This window comes from Exophiala aquamarina, assembly GCF_000709125.1.
Source record: "Exophiala aquamarina CBS 119918 chromosome Unknown aczIA-supercont1.2, whole genome shotgun sequence".
Classification (NCBI taxonomy): domain Eukaryota; kingdom Fungi; phylum Ascomycota; class Eurotiomycetes; order Chaetothyriales; family Herpotrichiellaceae; genus Exophiala; species Exophiala aquamarina.
Window position 1 is genome coordinate 780,373 of NW_013550586.1, and position 17,380 is coordinate 797,752.

A 17,380-nucleotide genomic window follows, 5' to 3' on the forward strand; every position below is an offset into this window, starting at 1 on the left:
ATACAAAGGGAGGCTATGATCAGAGAACATATCCACCCCCAATATTGTGCCAATGTCGGATAGGACGTGTATCCTCCAGCTCGACACACCACCAAAGTATTTCTTTTGCCTTCTCAACTTCCCCTCCCAATTCGTTCGCCCGAGCCAATGCGAGCCATGCCTCAGAGTTGTCCCATCCGCTCCCCAGCTTCGTCAGCGTTGTCAGAAGTCCGTATGCCCGATCTCGAGCTGCGAGCCGATTCAGATTCTCGGGTGTCTTCTTAAGCTCATCCTCCTTGATTCGTTGTGAGTGCTCACTTGCTCTCATCGTGCTCTCCACAGTGCCGTTAGCTACAGGATCCTCTATAGATTGTCGTGAGAAATCCCTCCGATGTCTTCGCGGACGCTCCTCCACTGACTCTTCTCCCTTCGCGGTACGCGCAGCCACCGCACTCAAAGCTGGCTTGGCTCCATCAACTTTCTTTCCAAGTTCCACCTTGCGTTCGTAGTAGTCCAGTAGAACATTGCTGAGTCCCACCATCCCTCCAGCGTGGTTGTGGAAATACATCAGACATTGCTCATACTGCTCCACGGCCTCTCGAACCCCTTCAGATATGCCGCCGCCTTCTTTTTCCTCGCGTTCACGTGCGATCGCCAGAAGCAATTCCGCCCGCTCAAAGTAGACGTCCGCCCACAGTTCATCCGAGCTTTTGCTCCCAACGCCCCAGCCTGCTTGACAGAATGCTCGAGCCGAACTCTCCACGCTTGCAACCAACGTCTCGACCCGGAGTGCCACCTTGGCAGCTTCGTCACAGGCTTCTCGAGAATCCTCAAACATCTTCGACCGACGATAGAGAGTAGCTATCACCAGCCAGATCTTGACCAGAACCGTCCACGCCTGTCTTTGTGCCATGGCTCGCGGGAATCGAGGCACCATGTCCGACACCGCACTGTTTGGCTTTCCCACAGGCAATCGGACGTCTTGTTCTGGTGGTTGAACATCGTGCTTCGCAGGAAGTGGTATTTCATCGTGTGACCCCAGGTTATGAGGAATTGGTTTCAACGGTTGTTTGGCCCTTTCACTCGTGTCGTGCCCGGTTTCAGGTCGGATTGCCGGAACTTCCTGCGAAGGGATGGTTCCTAGCTTGTCCTGGGCAGAGTCTTCAGTGCTTGCCGGATTTGGTCCTTTCGCTTTGCCTGTTTCATATGACGGTCTGTCGTTTGATTCGTGACTTGTCACATCTTCTCGCCTACCACGGCTTCTCGATCGTGAGAGTCGATGTCTAGGCCGGTTCCCTTGCGGTTTCCCGGGTGAGTTCCGCTTCTCATTTCTATTATGCTCATGTGATGTTCTAAACAGGCGGTGCTTCGGTGGCGACGCCGCTTCGTCTTCGTTTGTCACGTGGATAGTAGGTGCATCAGTCGCCTGTGTCGCTCGAGTGTTTGGCCGTGTCGCTTCTTCTGGTATCGATGCTCCATTGACTGTCCGCGACCCTTTGGTCGATTCGTTGGACTGGCCTACCTTTCTCCTGGAAAAAAGGCTAGCATGAGAGCTTTTCACCGTTCCTGCCGAGCTCTTCGGTGGTTGCATCAACTTCGGCTTGGAGCTGTTGTCCGGACTCGTGAGGCCACCTAGTCGGCCGAATAAACGTGAATAGAGTCCCAGCAAGTCGTTACTACTATTGACCGCGTGCTCATGTCCCTCATTGAGCTCAGTCAATGCGAGTTCCGTGATTCGTATTTCAATGATCCTCCTTAACTCATCCCCTTCCATGTCATCAACAAGGCCTCCTTTCCGTGGCCCGACTCCTGACGTCTCACTCACCCCTGACTCATCAGAGAGTGTTCCAAAGATCACATCGGATGGCTCAAATTGCTCAAATGCTGCTGCACAACTCTGACTCGCTGTTCCAAAGTCCTGTCTGGAGGTCAGTAGCAGAGAGAGCAGATGCCAAAATGGTATCAGATTTCTCTGCACTTGGTAAGAGCTCTCCACCTCATGCTCTGGCGGCTGAGACGCAAGTGCTCTCTTCGCAATCGCTACTGCCTGGTCAATCTCCCGAGTCTCCGCAAGCAGGCAGGCGAGCGCAAACATAGTTTTAAGCTGCTGATGAGGTGATACGTCCTGCCGGGATGCCTTTTGAAGACACCCAATAGCCTCGGACTGCAGCGAAGACCGATTCTCGCTGAAAGGAGTCCACCGTGCCCATTGCGACTTCCCGATACCGATCGCCCGATAGACCGTGTCGGTAAGGGTCGGTGACAATGGATCTCGCAGAGGGCAATCGCCATAAACTCGTCCGCCGATTGCTGTTCCTCCATTTGGTTCTTCATGAGGCAAAAAAAGTCCAAGCTCATCGAGAAGACCTTCCACTTTAAGGCATAGATCATACGCCTTTTCCGCTTCGGCCTGACCTCCATGAGAACAAAGCCCCTCGATAGCCTCGGAGATTGTCTGCAGAAAGAGCTCATCACTGTCTTGCCCCATTGCAGCCTCATTGGATTTAGCAGCTCGCGCTCTGCCACTGTCCATCAGTTCAACATACGTATCCAGGGCCTTATAAGCAAGATCGAAATCGGCAAGAGCCTTGTGTAGCTGAAACAATCTCCGGAGAATGAGGGTTGAGTGAAATGTCTTGGTCGCTGCACGATACAGGATCTCCAACACATTCCTTCCTACAGAATTTCGACCGCCGTCACCAAGATCAGATTCAGTCCAGTTGGAGCCACAGAGAATGAGCCAATTCCCAACGACTTCCTCAACCCAGTCCTCCACAGGCTTGTTTGATTCGATGGCCTTTGGGAAATGTGCGTTTCGTAGTAACTCGCTTTCGTATGATGTCTCCACTCGACGGAGCTCCACAGCCAGCTCGGATCGACTAATAGCCACATTTTGACCAGCCCCGGGCCGTTGGTGTAGAATGCCTGACATAAACCTGTAATACGTCCTCCACATTGTAAGGCTTGACAAATGACCCCGTGCATTTCCGTAGGCTAAAGAGGAGACAGGCTTACTCTTCACAGTAAGAACTGCCCAGTGGCGGAAAGCCTGTAACCTGAAATTTGACGATCCGTCGAAATCGAGAGCAGAGTCATCCGGTGCTCTGTTGCCTAACGCAACCTGTCCGAGTAGTTGCTGCGCCCAGTAGAGGAGTTGCGGTGTAGACACCACAAGGCTGCGATTGGAATCTAGCCACGGCAAGATTGTTTGGTATACATCATTGCCCTGCTTGCCCAGCCCTTCCTGGCTAAGAAGCATTCCCTGGATATATGCAGCCTTTACCACACAAATCTTCGTCCAAGTAGAATTCGCATCCGCAGCTGCTCGCGCAGGGTCAAATGTTAATGTCGAACTGGCGGTCTCTTTCTGATGATATCCGATCCAGCGTGCCCAGAGCAAGCATGATTGGCCTTGGAGGGTCTCTTCGTCTGGATGTTCGCTCGGCTTGATTTCCGCTTGCAAAGCAGAGACGGATTGTAAAGAAGGCTTTGTGGATTCGGAAGTGCCGGGTCTGCGGGCAGCAGTGGCATAGTTGATGACATCAACTTCAGCCTTTGCAACCTGTAACAGGCCTGATTTTGGGAAGATGTTAGTTGCAGGCAGTTCACAAGACAGGTGGGAACAGACGCTTGCGACCGGAGGCGTGTTTTGTAATCTTTCGAATCAACTCGGGAACATCTTTCCAACTGGAAGTAATACGTGCCACGTCTAGCTGTTGAATATAGCGTTGGGCCTTTTCATTATGGTGTTGTACCTGAAAGGTTAGTCCATTGGATTGAAGACGGTGGCATGGGGAACGGTACACTCATTATTGCCTTTGTGCTTCGTGCGTCGGAGTTTTAGCACGATCTGGAGTAGAAATCATAGTTGGAGAGGCATCGCGACAGCTCAATCAACGCGTCAGGGCCGCAAAGAGGTGAGAGTGGCTACAGAAAGCACTACGTTTGAAAGGTGGTTCTCGAAATGTTACGAGCCCAATGTTGTACGTTGCATGCGCTCGCCGGTGAAACTTCGGCAGCGGAATGCAGAGCGACCCTCTTTTCCCTCCTCAGGAAGCTTTAATCCCTTAGCGTCGAAAATGTACTCAGGAGCAACGCTCATGCTGCTTTAAAACGCCAACACCTCTCCTGCCCAGCCTCGTAAATACTAGAATTCTTCTCTTGGCCTTGCTCTCCTATGTGCCAAAATATCATTAACCTAGTTTGCCATAGGGTTTGAATCATCTTGAACCGGAGGCAAAGACCGATCCCGGTAGCGTGACTCCTGGAATTGTTGCCATGGGCCGCGTCAAGCGCCTACGCTCCTGTAAAACTAGCAACTGAAGTAATCCTAGTGATGTTTGTTCGTGGATCTGACACTGAAGAGCAGGAGGCATCATCGCCGCATGATCTGCACTACCGTAGGCACCGGGACCACCATTGAACCGACTCCCACGCTACTGTTTCTGAAGTCGCTTGTCCGAGTTCTCGGATCGACCGATAAAGAACGGTGGGACGCGCTCGGCCCGCTATAAGTAGCTCATGCGGATCTTCCCACCCCGACTCCATGGAGGAAACTGATATCAAAATGCCGAGTCTAGCTATAATCGAGAGGGCCATTTAGCAGAATTTGGCACTCATGTTTGGACATCGCCTCACTAATCCGCGCAGAAAGAGTAACGAATGGAGACAAATCGAGTCGAGCAGGCCTCTGCAATGTCTCCTAAAATAGTAGTTGAGATTGGTGCAACAGGGCCACAGGTGAGCGCTTTCAATTTACAAACCCACTATGAGGGAATCAGGTCGAAAATAAAGAGGGACCGCAGAAAAGGAGGAAGCCTCTTCTAAAAGAGTACCAACAACAATCCCTTCCCCGGGAAGGTTCTGTGGTGCGCACTTTCTACAAGCTCTCTGGCTGGGAGGTGAGAGCCATTACACGTAACGCAGACTTGATGCAGCTCGGGCTCTAGGGGTGACTATCGCAGGGATCAAAGTCGTTAAGGCGGACTCCGACGATGTTGAATCGTTGATCGGCATTCGAAGGGGTCAACGCCATTTTTAGCGTGACTGACTTCTGGCAATTTATGCCGCTGTGCCGTCCTTCGACCCAGGAAGTGTGGGATCAGGTCCGGGCTCGCTTTGATAATAGCCTCACTGCTACTGATACGCCAACAACGTGGAACGAGGCATGCTTCCTCCGTGAGTTTCAACAAGGGAAGAACATCATCGATGCTGCTGCTCAAATCGCACCACGGCTCGAAATATTGGCTCTCAGCTCACTCAGCAACGCTATGAGTAACAGCAAACATACTTGGGTCTGGGGCTTCGACAGCAAGGCTCAATCCGTGAAGTATCTGACTTCGAAAGCGGGAGAGGTTAGTTTGAATTTCAAGTGCTATTGGACAAGACAAGTTTTGTCCAGATGAGCTACTATTTGGACAATTGGAAGATGAATCATTTCTTCATGCCCAAAAAGGTTCGATATCTCGTTAATCCGAGCCGCTCAAGCCTGTCTGCTTTGCTGATGATAGCAGCACAAAATCTTGCAAATATCTGTGCACGTACTAACAGTTCTCTAGGGGGCAGATGGAACCATTATATTTCGCTCCATCATCCCATCCGACACCGATGAATCAAGTATCAAAGAAACATACACTGAGAGCCCCACCTGCCACCTCCCGCCATGTGTCAATCCACCAACAGCTACGGGACCATTCGTCGAAGCGCTAGTTCTCAGGGCGCCTCCAAGGACGACTATGCATGGAACGTCTGGCCCAATGCAGTTCAACAAATATATCAAACTGTGGAGTCAGCTTCAGGGGGTCAAGACCGCCGTACAAGCCTTGACCAGCAACGAAGCAGTCAGTCTGTGGCCCGATGGTTTCGGGATTGAGCTCGCCAAAACTGCATGTTATATCCGCGAGTCCGGGTGGGATGGTGCGAAGGTGCCATTTCTTCCAGAGCAGGCAGGTGTGGACCTGAATGCGTTAACAGACGTCGCTTCGTACATCAAGAGTGTCGATTGGAGTTCAGTGCTGAACAGGTGAGCAATCAGGAGCTCGAGTCACTGTTTCGCAGCAACTTACCGTATCTCTGGATACATGGGTGGTCAGGCTCGAGATTGGAGAACCGGCCTGGACTTTGAAGGTGTCCCAGCGAAAGTGCTGTTGCCGGTGTTTTTGCGAAGTCGCTTAGTGCGGGATATTTAGTGTTCCAGATGCACATAGCGGCGGCGTGGAGATTCCTTCCATCTTTCAATTTGCTCTTATTGTGGCTTGCAGCCTAATAGCAGCTATCGCACGATTGACTATTCGTAACTGGTATCAGTTTGATTGGCTTTCCACTTCCCTGCCCTCCTTGATAGTTACTGATCATACTCCGTCTCCTGGTTTTTCTGACTCTCTTCTCTACACCCAACAAGGTCTATGAACGATCAACTTGGCAGAGAGGACAACTTAGATTGGAAGTATGGGTAGCGGAGGACTGGCTTGACGACGAGAACACGCGTTTACCATGAATCATCTATGGCAGGTCCTGAGTTGCCCCCCAGCTCAGGCGAAAGCGAAAGAAGCGGTAAAGCCTCATACAAAGCATCCGCTGAAGCTAGTATATCCTCTTTCTGAAGAGCAACCAGTTCAACTCAAAAGGGGAAAGCGATACACTCATGCGGACAAGGCCTGAGGACTCACTTTCCTATCACTTGACGTCTCCACTCGCAACATTCATGACTGGATTGGTGTACCGCCAAAGCAGATTCAACAAATCTTACAGAAAACCAAAAAAAAAAAAGGGGGGGGATACAATTCGTAAGAGAGTAATAATGTGCTTCATTCCTACGTAAGGAGGGAACGAGATGTGGCAGACCACGAAATAATAAGGCGGGAGAGAGTGAGACGGCCAGATCAAACAGTGATCATCAAGGTAGAAGTGACCTTATAATGGACTAAATTGGTACTTATCCTCTCTAAGCCTTCATGCCTTTTCAAACCTCGCTATCGTGGCGACAATGAGGTCGGGTTCCAGATGATGAGACGATAGTAACATACACGTAGGAGACTTGTGGAGGTTAATTACACAGGGCGGCATGTCCCGGCATCTCCATTTGGGATAGTTTCATCCTGCCTTGGCATCAATTTCGAGAATTTTAGAACATCAATTTCATGGGTGTTCATTCCATCGCATGAACTTCGCTGGCCCCCTCCTTCTTCTGCCTGGCCTGTGACTGAAGGCAGTCATGCAGCATGATGCGGCTTTTCGTGCCCTCGTAAACCGCCTCAACGTCACTCCAGTGGAAGAATTGCCTCGCCTCGCCGGCTTTCTAGCATCGTCGCTGGCAGGCTGCTCTCTCGAGCGTTACTTTACGGACGCAAGGACTAATGCCTCCCCAGTGATTGCTCACAAGCTAAAGACCCGCATCAGTGCGCTATTACAGGGCAGGTCTCAGGCTGGAAGATTATCTGCCGTCATTCTAATCAAGACCATCATCGAGAGTGCTGGATCGAATCTTCTTGCAAGTTCGGAACCTTGGGCACGCGGCCTCCTAAGCTGTCTAGGAAAAGCTGAACCACCAGAAATCAAGAAGCTGTATCTCACCACTATCACCAGAATATTTGTTCTGACTCAACATCAGCCTGCCTTGATAAGGGAAATTACAACCCCTCTGCTGCCCTCGTTCCTTACAACATGCCTTAGTCTTATTAGACCCATTGTCGCCAGGTCTGGAGATCAATCAGTATCAGTCCCGAGTCCACTGCTTGACACGGTTCTACAATGCTGGCTCCATCTACTCCCACAGCACGCATCGATATTTCGCCCCTTTCTCAATCGGATTAAGCCTATTTGCCTTAGCTTCATCGAGGATCATCGCAGCCCTAAATGCACCTTGGAATTCAGTATCCGGGTTCTATGTTCGCTAATATCATGTGCTCCGAAGAATACTGCAGGCCAAGAATGGTCACAGATGTCAAGCAGTGTAATTGGCCTCGCCCATGGAACAGCGAGCGATGTTTTTCGTGCCATTCTTGAGGACCACGAGTCCAACAATCCGTCCCTCATCGCCAGTGCGAAGAAGCACAATTTTGCCAAGCCTCAGGAAACTTCTGGAAAGGATCAGCTGGGATTGGCGGCCTGGAAAGGCGTATCAGAAGGAAGCTCCAGGCTTGCGACACTCCTATCCTGGCTTCGACACCTTCTTTCTTCTGGCACGACGCAGCAGGTTCAGGTCCCATTTGGCGAAGTTCTAGATCTTACAACTCGGATTCTGTCTGTGAACGTTCCAGAAAGTCAAAGTGGGCCTGGACACAACTTGAGATATCACATTGAGGCGAGCAAAGAGGAGAGAGACGAGCTTTTGTTGAACTTGCCTAGGCTGAATATTTCATGTCTAGCCCTGTTGTGGTCTTTGTGTACAACACACGATGGCAGCCTCCTTCCTCTTTATCGCGTAATGTGTGATCAGGTATTGTTCAAGTCTCAGACAATGTCATGGCATCAAGAAATAAGGGTATTGTGTTATGACATTATCCGTCATCTTGGGAGCACCAGCAATTTATATGAATTGGATATCCACCGAAAAGCACTTTCCAGCCTGATTGCTCAAGTCTTTGATGATCTTAAAGCTGCTCTATCGAACGCTGATTCCAATAAGCCAGGTGAAAACTTCAAGGAGCTCACCCTGGTCACAAAGACAATCCAAAGGACGGACATTTATTCTGTTCAGAGGCTCCTCGATAAACCCTCGAGTACTTTCGGATCTGCGTGGAAGCTTTTACCAGTACTGTTAGGATCTGGGGCAGCGCCATTGCTCTCACGACAGGCCAGAACCGAAGCTGACAGACTTGCCATATTGTTGAATCATCGAGAAGCCATGCTAGCTAGTGTGCTAAATCCGGTGTTTTCAGAAGATGGATATATAGCGACAGCCAGTGTTCTCCCCTTCCTTACGAGATCCGCCGCCGGCACTACAGCCGTAGAAGCTTTATTGAGACCTCGCTTCCCACCTGCACAAACACAGGTTACTCAACCTGAAGACTCTGATCTTCACATTACTATCGATGGCCCGCCTTTGCACAACGCCGAGGGTGGTGACATATTATCGCAGCTTGAGAACTCACTCAATGAGATGGATAAGGACTCGGAATATGCTGGCGATGCCGCCGATAGCACAAATAACATGAGCTACGATGTCAGGGAACCCATTGAGCCTCGACTATTACCCAAAAAGCGGCCATTCGATGATCAGAAAGAGAACGAGTCTCTTGTAGCCGTCAAACACCAGATCGAAAGTGAGATGAGATTACCAAAAAGACCACGCCCCGACGAAGTTGTTGACGCCCTACCAGCTTCAGTGGAATATGAGGTGGAAACCACATCTACTGTGCCTGGTTTCCCAGATACAAAAAACGTGCAAGACAATGCCTCACCTCATGAACAGTCTTTAGGTTCAATGGTTTCCAGGCCAACTGGAAACGAGGCTCCAAGCATCCTGGACAAGGGCGACAGTTATGATAGTGATAGCAGTGATTTTGAGATCCCCAAGATCGATACTGGCTTCGACACCGACGAGGAGGATGACGAAGAAGAAGAAGGTCAGAACGAGGAGATAACGAGGTAGTCAACTTAAGTGATATTCCGCCCGTTTTATCAAAGACGACAAGAGTTAGTTTGCGATCCCAGGTGAATACAGAGGTCTTTGCTCGGCCAATAAGGCCATGAGCTCAATACACCATGTTGTTTCTTCCATCAAAATTTGCTGGGGGGGGAGGTGAAGTCGTGACAATCATATCTCAGCCACAACGTCATGTGACAAGATATGACTCTGTGTGAAGAGGTGACGTACGTAGTCAGATTAGTTAGTCTCTTCTATTTTTCAATATCTTGTCTTCTTATGATTGTGTCAAATACATCGGTCTATGGGTGTCATTGGGTGATTGCTGCCTGGGTGATACTAGCCTTGCCTGTTTTTGTGAATTAGCTGAAAGCGGCCGTTGTTTCCCCGCGACTTCGGCATCTCCTTTTTAACACGACTTCATAATGTCAACAAATCCTCACGCGCCGCTAACCATTCTAGCACGCACTGTTTCATTTTTAACATTTGATCTTGATATCGCTAACACGGCCATTCGTCTCATCTAGTTCCATTGGCGTTTGAGCTTTGCAATATCTCAAGAAAAACGCTGTGTTAATGGCCGCACGTATTGCACCCTCTAGTTCACCCCATTAGACTTAAAATACGTCTGTTTAGCGCTCATGTACAAAACAAAGGCGAAAAGGAAGATCGAGACGGTTGACCTCACCGGCAGCGATGATGATGATTGTGTTTACAATATTCCAGCAGCCAACCCACCTCGAAAATTGCCGTCATCATTTTCTTCTTCACGGGTTCAGAAGAATGTGGTCATTCCACCAAATAGGAGTCAAGAGCCTGGACAATACTCATCGGCAATTCCCAGTTCCTCTCAGCGACATCGCAATGAACTACCAACACCCCCATCATCCAGTCAGACTTACGGGGGGTATTCAATGCCTATCCACCTTGACGGGACGCATAGTCAGGCAGAGCGCCAAAGCTGGCTTGCATCTACACAAGAACAAGATGCGGATATCGCGCGAGAGGTCGATCTCACGGAAGATTTTGATGATGACGTCTATGAAAACTTTCAGCTGTACGGCATTCTGAATACCAAGATTGTTGGTTGTCGGTTTTACGGTGGAAAAGCGACCGTGGGCGAATATGTCAAAGTGCGCCGTGAACCGAGCAACCCCTATGACTCCAACGCGATCCGCATTGATAATGTTCAGCGTGATCAGATTGGCCATATTGGCAGGAATGTAGCGGCGAAGCTGGCTCCTTTAATGGACGCGGGCTCGTTGCTCGTGGAAGGCGCCTTGACAGGACACAAGGAATACTACGAATGCCCAATTGGGCTGAAGCTCTTTGGCACAAGCGACCCTGTCGCAGGGGCGGCGCTTCGTCAGCAAATGCAAAATCTGAGACTCCCTATCAACGAGTTCACTAGACAGGAACGAGAAGCTAAGAAGCGTGCACAAGAGTTGGAAAAGCAGAAGAAATCTCGAGAGAAAGTCGCCGCTGCCATGCACAAGAAGGGGAATACCGTGTTTGACAACGAAGGAAATGGTGGATGGAGCAATCTGAGCCAGATAGTTGGGATGAGCTTGCCACAAGCACCGGGCATGGATCAGTTACTGGAAGGCACCTCCACGTTCAATCCGCGAGATGTTGAAAGCCTCGTCAATAAGCTTGGAGCAGGAGAGGATGTTTTGGCCAAGTTGCCGATGGCTGATCAACCAGAACTGCTTGCAACGACGCTGTTACCATACCAGAGACAAGGCTTACATTGGATGCTTGACCATGAATCACCCAAACTGCCCGAAGCAGATGATGTGGTTCAACTTTGGAAGAAAGTGGGAAACGTCTATACCAATATTGCCACCAATTTCTCCATTACGAAGGCCCCCCAACTTGCACGTGGTGGTCTCCTGGCAGATGACATGGGCCTTGGTGAGTTCTTGCTATCTGTGCCTTCCATTTCTAATCAGGCTTCTTACTGTCTGGAAAGTACGGGACTAATCAAGGAACAGGCAAAACCATTCAAATCATTTCGCTCATCATGGCAGACCCGAATAAAGATGGCTCACCTACCCTGATTATCTGTCCAATGTCGGTTATGAGCAACTGGAAGCATCAAGCAGCCCTTCATGTAAGAAAGCAATATGCCCCGCGCGTCTTCGTCTATCATGGTGGGGCGAATCGAAATTTGAGGCCTAAGGAGCTCAAAGAGTACGATATTGTGATCACGACTTACCAGACAATGACACAAGAACTTTTCCCTTATGGCATTTCAGAGCCGCGGCGGACACCGTCCAAGGATGGTCTCTTTTCGATCACGTGGCGTCGTATTGTTCTCGATGAGGGCCATCAGATACGAAATCCAAAAGCTAAGATGTCCCAGGCGGCTTGTACACTTCAAGCTCAATCACGCTGGATACTGACAGGTACTCCGATTGTCAATAGTCTCAAGGATCTGTTCTCGCATATCAAGTTCCTACGGTTATCTGGCGGGGTGGCTGAGTTTGAGATTTTCAACTCAACATTGATTCGACGTTTGAAGAACGGCGAGAACGGCGCAAGAATGCTTCTACAAGCTCTGATGTCGGCATTGTGTCTGCGACGAATGAAAGACATGAGGTTGGTCGATATCAAACTTCCAGAGATCACTTTCCACAAGTACGCAATACAATTCTTGCCTCACGAACAAGAGCAGTATGATGCTTTCAAAGCCGAGGCCAAGGGGATGGTGGAGGCGGTCAAGGCACAGAAAGGAGATAACACGATAACCCACCTATTAGAAGTGCTTCTGCGGTTGCGACAAACTTGCAACCACTGGAAGATGTGTGGAGAGGAAAGGGTCAAGAAGTTGCTTGCTCTTGTGGAAGATAACAAGGTTGTGGATGTCATGAATCCAGGCAATCGAAAGACGCTGCAGGATCTTCTTCAAGTACGGATTGACTCACAAGAAGAATGTCCCATCTGCTTGGAAACCCTCAAGGACCCGATGATTACGGCTTGTGCGCATAGCTTCTGTCGAGATTGCATCAGTCGAGTGATCAACGCTCAGCACAGGTGTCCACTATGCCGAGCTGATCTCAATACAGACGCTCTTGTTGAGCCATCAGCTGGAATGGGCGAAAACGAAGAAATTGATCTCAATATCGACCCTGACACGACCAGCAGCAAGATAGAAGCCCTGGTGACAGTGCTACAGGCTTCTGAAGCAGATCCAACGGTGAAGACTGTTGTGTTCTCACAATGGACATCCTTCCTGGACCTTGTCCAGACACAGCTCACAAAAAATGGCTTGAACTTCACCCGACTCGACGGCAAAATGAAGCCAGCAAGCCGGGATGCTGCGATCGAGTCACTTAACGCCGATGACTCGTGCAAGATCATGATAGCATCTTTATCTGTGTGCTCCGTTGGCTTGAATCTAGTAGCGGCGAATCAAGTCATTTTGGCGGACTCGTGGTGGGCACCAGCAATAGAGGACCAAGCTGTCGATCGTGTTCATCGATTGGGGCAAACGAGACGATGCAAAGTGGTTCGTCTTGTGGTGGAAGGAACTATTGAGGATGAAGTGCTCGAGATCCAAGCTAAAAAGAGACAACTTGCAAGCGAGGCATTTGGCGAAAAAGATGGGGCAAGGAAGAGAAAGGAACAACGTGCAGGTACTTTGAGAGACATTGAGAGATTGCTGGGTTGATGGTAGGCACCTGCACTGTTTTCGGCGTTGTCACCTCGTCTATCTTCAGAGAAGGAGAGAGGCTAGCGAAGATACCATGTGCAACTATTTTACCACCGACAGAATTTGGGGTGGGGGATGTCAAGTTCGAGTTTTCAAGGTTTGTTGAGGTGGGATGGGAGATTTATCCAAGATTACAGACAAGGGCCATCAGATAGAGCATGGTTTAGAGCGTGTACAACACGAGGTGTCCTCATTTTTTCAGATGGCAAAAAGTCCAGAACGCGTCGTTGCCGTGTCTGACGCGTAACAAAGTAAAGAACGTGCCCGACGGGTGTGGCTTGATATGACAGCAGTCAAACGACTGGCATATCAGCATTTGATAGACGCTGGGGCTCTGACACCGGCATGGGCATCGGTGAAATATGTTCCGTGCCAGATTCTTGCAGCCTCTCGTACTGGTAGAAGAATGTTGCCGCAGCGTCCTCGTAAATGAATGGCCTGATATGTTGCAAATCAAGTATGTAATGGTAAGCACAAGGAGTTGCTGGCCGCCGTGGCAACGACAAGCCAGAATCCCAGCATGATCCAGCCTCAACAGCCAAAACAGACGGGGGATGGACCGCCTAAGCGAGCCTAACAAAGACCCGAGGAGCCTGCGAAATTGGACCAAGCGGCCCTTAGGCCACGGGGACTCTGAGTGGCAGGGCTTGGATCTCCGGGCGACGGCCAGGTGTCAGCCCTGGCAAAAATAAGCGGAGCCCTTCGTTAAGGGAAAAAGGCCGTGGGTGGGGGGTGGGTCAGAGCGGCTTATCTACAGTAGTTGATCGTTGAACAGCACATGCTTTTTCACGTTGACTTGACGAGATCTATTGTCTTGCTTTCACCACACTGGTAAAGCACATTGTGAGAATGCAAGGGATCTTATATGCAAGCCGCTAGACACCTCCCTAGGTAGAGAGTATTGTCATTGCCGCCGAGGCCTTGTTAAGTTAACTAGCTGCATGTCTCCGTCCGGCATCCTGCATTTTGCAGGTCCAAGGCAACGTCACATGGGCATCACCTGCAGTGGGTAGGCAAGCTGGGGCTTTGGGGGTGGAATTTGGTTGGTTCCACTGCACCAGAGGGCGCGCTCCCCCCGCCCCTCTGGCGCCCTCAGGCATCATAGTGCAGCACAAGCTCAACGAGGAGAGAAGCTATTTTTTTTCTGGTCGGCGGTCAAGCCTGCAATTGCACATCGCGTGCGGGGGAAGTGCATCACTGGCATCATTCCTCTGGTGTATCCTGGCTTGAGCTACTCGTAGTGGTACGGTTATTCTCGACTCCTACACCAACACCACCACCACCACCACCACCATCGCCGCTGGTACCCTTCACCTACTCGTACACTCTTTGTCGCTCTGGTTTGCTGCACCTGATCACTCGACCTGCTAATAGTCTCCCCGTCCACCAACCTTCTCTCACACTCTTAATTCTCAATCAACACAATCCTGCTCACCATCGACCCTCGCTGTCGCTGTCGCTGTGCCACCCTTCCTCTTCCTCTTCCTCCTCCCACCTCCTCCCCCGCCGTCATGGCACCCATCGGAGCAGCTGTCTTCGCGACGGTAAGAGCTTCCATCGGAGCTGTTTCCGAATGGTTTCCCCGCACTAGAATTTCCATGGTCAACTGACTGTGTGGCAGCTGCTCATGAACGATGCCTACCTCCCAGGTATGTCGAGCGGACTTCAGGTACCCTAGTTCGAGACTGACATTCTTCTAGGTGCCATGGTACTCGGCCACTCCCTCAAAGACCGAGGTGCCAAAGCTCCCCTGGTCGCCTTTATTGTCGTCGACAAATTGTCCACCAACACAATAACAGAGTTAAGAGTCCGTTTGACCATTCTCGACGCTATGGACTACCGCTGACCCCGAGCTTCTAGACCGTCTATGACGATGTGATCCCTGTCCAGCAGATCACCAATTCTCAGCCTGCAAATCTCTATCTCATGGGTCGGCCAGAACTCATCTCCACGTTCACAAAGATCCAGCTATGGAGGCAGACACAGTTCAAGAGAATAGTATACTTGGATGCAGACATGGTCGCTCTAAGAGCTCCCAACGAACTCCTCACTCTCGATACAGATTTCGCCGCTGTGCCTGACATTGGCTGGCCCGATTGTTTCAACAGTGGTTTGCTGGTTCTCAACCCCAACATGGGAGACTATTATTCCCTTTATGCCCTAGCACAGAGGGGGATCAGCTTCGATGGAGCTGACCAAGGTCTATTGAATATGCACTTTCGAGAATGGGAAAGGCTGAGCTTCGTCTACAACTGTACCCCGAGCGGAAACTATCAATATGTCCCTGCCTACCGACATTTCCAAAGCAGTATCTCAGTCGTCCATTTCATTGGGAAGGACAAGCCCTGGACCCTCGGTCGTGAGAACAAGTACAACTCAGGTGTTTATGGTGAGCTGCTGGGCAGGTGGTGGTCCGTATATGACAAGCATTATCGGCCAAAGGTACAACCCACCGTCTCCCAGCATGCTGATGCTCCTAACATTAAACAGGAGGTGGCCCACTATAGTCCTGAGTCACATCAGTCTCACACAAAAGTTCAGGATTATGTAAGAGGCGAAGAGCCCTTGTATATTGCTAGTCATCCATCCCAACCCGCTCCATCCTCTCAACCGCTTCCCTCTCCGCCCCAACAAGGACAAATTCCCCTACCACCTCAGATTACAGTCACAGATCCTACTCAGGGTCATCTCCAAGCAGCTCAAACAGTAGAGTTGCCCCTAGGGGATGCTCCTACTCCTGTGGCTCCACAAGACTTCACGCCACTTCCAACAGTTGAACAGAGGCGGTTTAGTGCGCCGCATGTCGACTGGGAACCAGCGAGGTAAGCGGATCTAACCCAATCGAATGGCTGATATTTATCATGTGCAGAGCCCCTCCACCGACTGATTCCAAACCGGAAGCTGCGAACTTCCCTACGACCATCTACGATTTCAATCAAGATACTACTCTCTTCCAACCTCCCTCGAGCTATCCAGAAGCTCCCAAAGATATGTGGTATCAAGTACCGCAAAAACAGCCAGAGCCACAAAAGTTGAAACAAATCTTCCCATGGGAGTCAAGAGCCCCCAAACCGACCCGCGTTTTCCTCGAACCGAAAGCCCCGAGTCCTCCTCCCCCTCCCGCCGAACCCGAACCTCAAGCCACGACACTTGCTCAACAAGAAGAAGTGACTACACCATCGACGACGACCGATAGCACTGAAGATAGCACCCCAACCCCCAGCGCACCACCAGTTGATCCTTGGGCAGCCTTTGAGTCAAGGACCAATGCATGGGATGATATGCCAGAAATTGAAAGATACGTGCAAGCATTTAGTCAAGCTCGTAAAGGGAAGTTACAAGTACTGCACCACACCCCTAATCAGCGTTCTCCTCGCGATTCAAATGTTACCTCACCCCCAACAGAAACCGACCAACGACGACCGAGCATGAAGTTGACCGATTTCCCGACCGAGATCGAACGACCGAGTTTACCCGTAACCCCGGCTCCAATCCGACGACCAAGCTTTTGGGGAGAAGAGAGAGATCAGGCAGGAAACTTACCAGCAGCTAAGGGTGTACCAACACAAGAAGACTGGGTGCGTCGCTTCTCCTCCTATCCCAAACCTGCGTTTCCTGATTTACCACCCCCGTTGCATAATCTTTTGCATGGTGTTTTCTATTGGAGATGCCAATATTGTGGTAAACAGAACCCGGTTTCCAAACTTGAAGAATTACAAAGACGCCAGAGCGAGGTGTTGGTGTCACCCACAGAAGCGCGAAAATTGGATCAAGACCTTCAAGAATTACCCAGAAGAAAAATGCCTGAGAGTAAGAGTAAAGAGGCGGTTGTTGAAGCAGCGATTCAAGCAATTTCGCCGGCAAAAGCTGCAAAGGCACCCAAACCCATATTGAAAGAACCTAAATTCGAGCTGGGGCAAGAGGAGGGAGAGCCAGACTGGCCAGTGGTGTCAAAAGACGATGAAGGAGACCAGGAAGCGGACCCCCTCTCCAAAAAAGTACCAATGTTTAATCCTCTTACCGTTGAAGGGGAGGCAGCCTCTGAGAGCAAGCAAAGTGCACAAACCCCGCCTGAGGCAGTGACTGTTAGCTCATAAAGA

The 17,380-nt window shown here is 50.3% G+C and overlaps 5 protein-coding genes across 5 annotated transcripts; 4 read left to right on the plus strand and 1 right to left on the minus strand.

The window, feature by feature from the left end:
• Positions 1-19: 19 nt before the first annotated feature.
• Positions 20-3,789, minus strand: A1O9_02123 (uncharacterized protein; the record flags this gene model as incomplete). Its single annotated transcript, XM_013407698.1, has 3 exons — positions 20-3,552; positions 3,608-3,734; positions 3,784-3,789. 3 exons carry the CDS (start codon positions 3,787-3,789, stop codon positions 20-22), a joined length of 3,666 nt encoding a protein of 1,221 aa, XP_013263152.1.
• A 1,253-nt stretch (positions 3,790-5,042) lies between these two features.
• On the plus strand, positions 5,043-6,005 carry A1O9_02124 (uncharacterized protein; the record flags this gene model as incomplete). The annotated part of the gene is made up of 2 exons (XM_013407699.1): positions 5,043-5,333; positions 5,538-6,005. 2 exons carry the CDS (start codon positions 5,043-5,045, stop codon positions 6,003-6,005), a joined length of 759 nt encoding a protein of 252 aa, XP_013263153.1.
• Positions 6,006-7,192: 1,187 nt separating this feature from the next.
• Positions 7,193-9,571, plus strand: A1O9_02125 (uncharacterized protein; the record flags this gene model as incomplete). Its single annotated transcript, XM_013407700.1, has 1 exon — positions 7,193-9,571. The coding sequence occupies one exon, from the start codon at positions 7,193-7,195 to the stop codon at positions 9,569-9,571; it is 2,379 nt and encodes a 792-aa protein (XP_013263154.1).
• A 635-nt stretch (positions 9,572-10,206) lies between these two features.
• Positions 10,207-13,238, plus strand: A1O9_02126 (uncharacterized protein; the record flags this gene model as incomplete). The annotated part of the gene is made up of 2 exons (XM_013407701.1): positions 10,207-11,479; positions 11,560-13,238. The coding sequence occupies 2 exons, from the start codon at positions 10,207-10,209 to the stop codon at positions 13,236-13,238; spliced, it is 2,952 nt and encodes a 983-aa protein (XP_013263155.1).
• A 1,553-nt stretch (positions 13,239-14,791) lies between these two features.
• A1O9_02127 (uncharacterized protein) lies at positions 14,792-17,377 on the plus strand (the record flags this gene model as incomplete). Its single annotated transcript, XM_013407702.1, has 5 exons — positions 14,792-14,824; positions 14,872-14,929; positions 14,981-15,087; positions 15,141-16,102; positions 16,150-17,377. 5 exons carry the CDS (start codon positions 14,792-14,794, stop codon positions 17,375-17,377), a joined length of 2,388 nt encoding a protein of 795 aa, XP_013263156.1.
• Between the last annotated feature and the right edge of the window lie 3 nt (positions 17,378-17,380).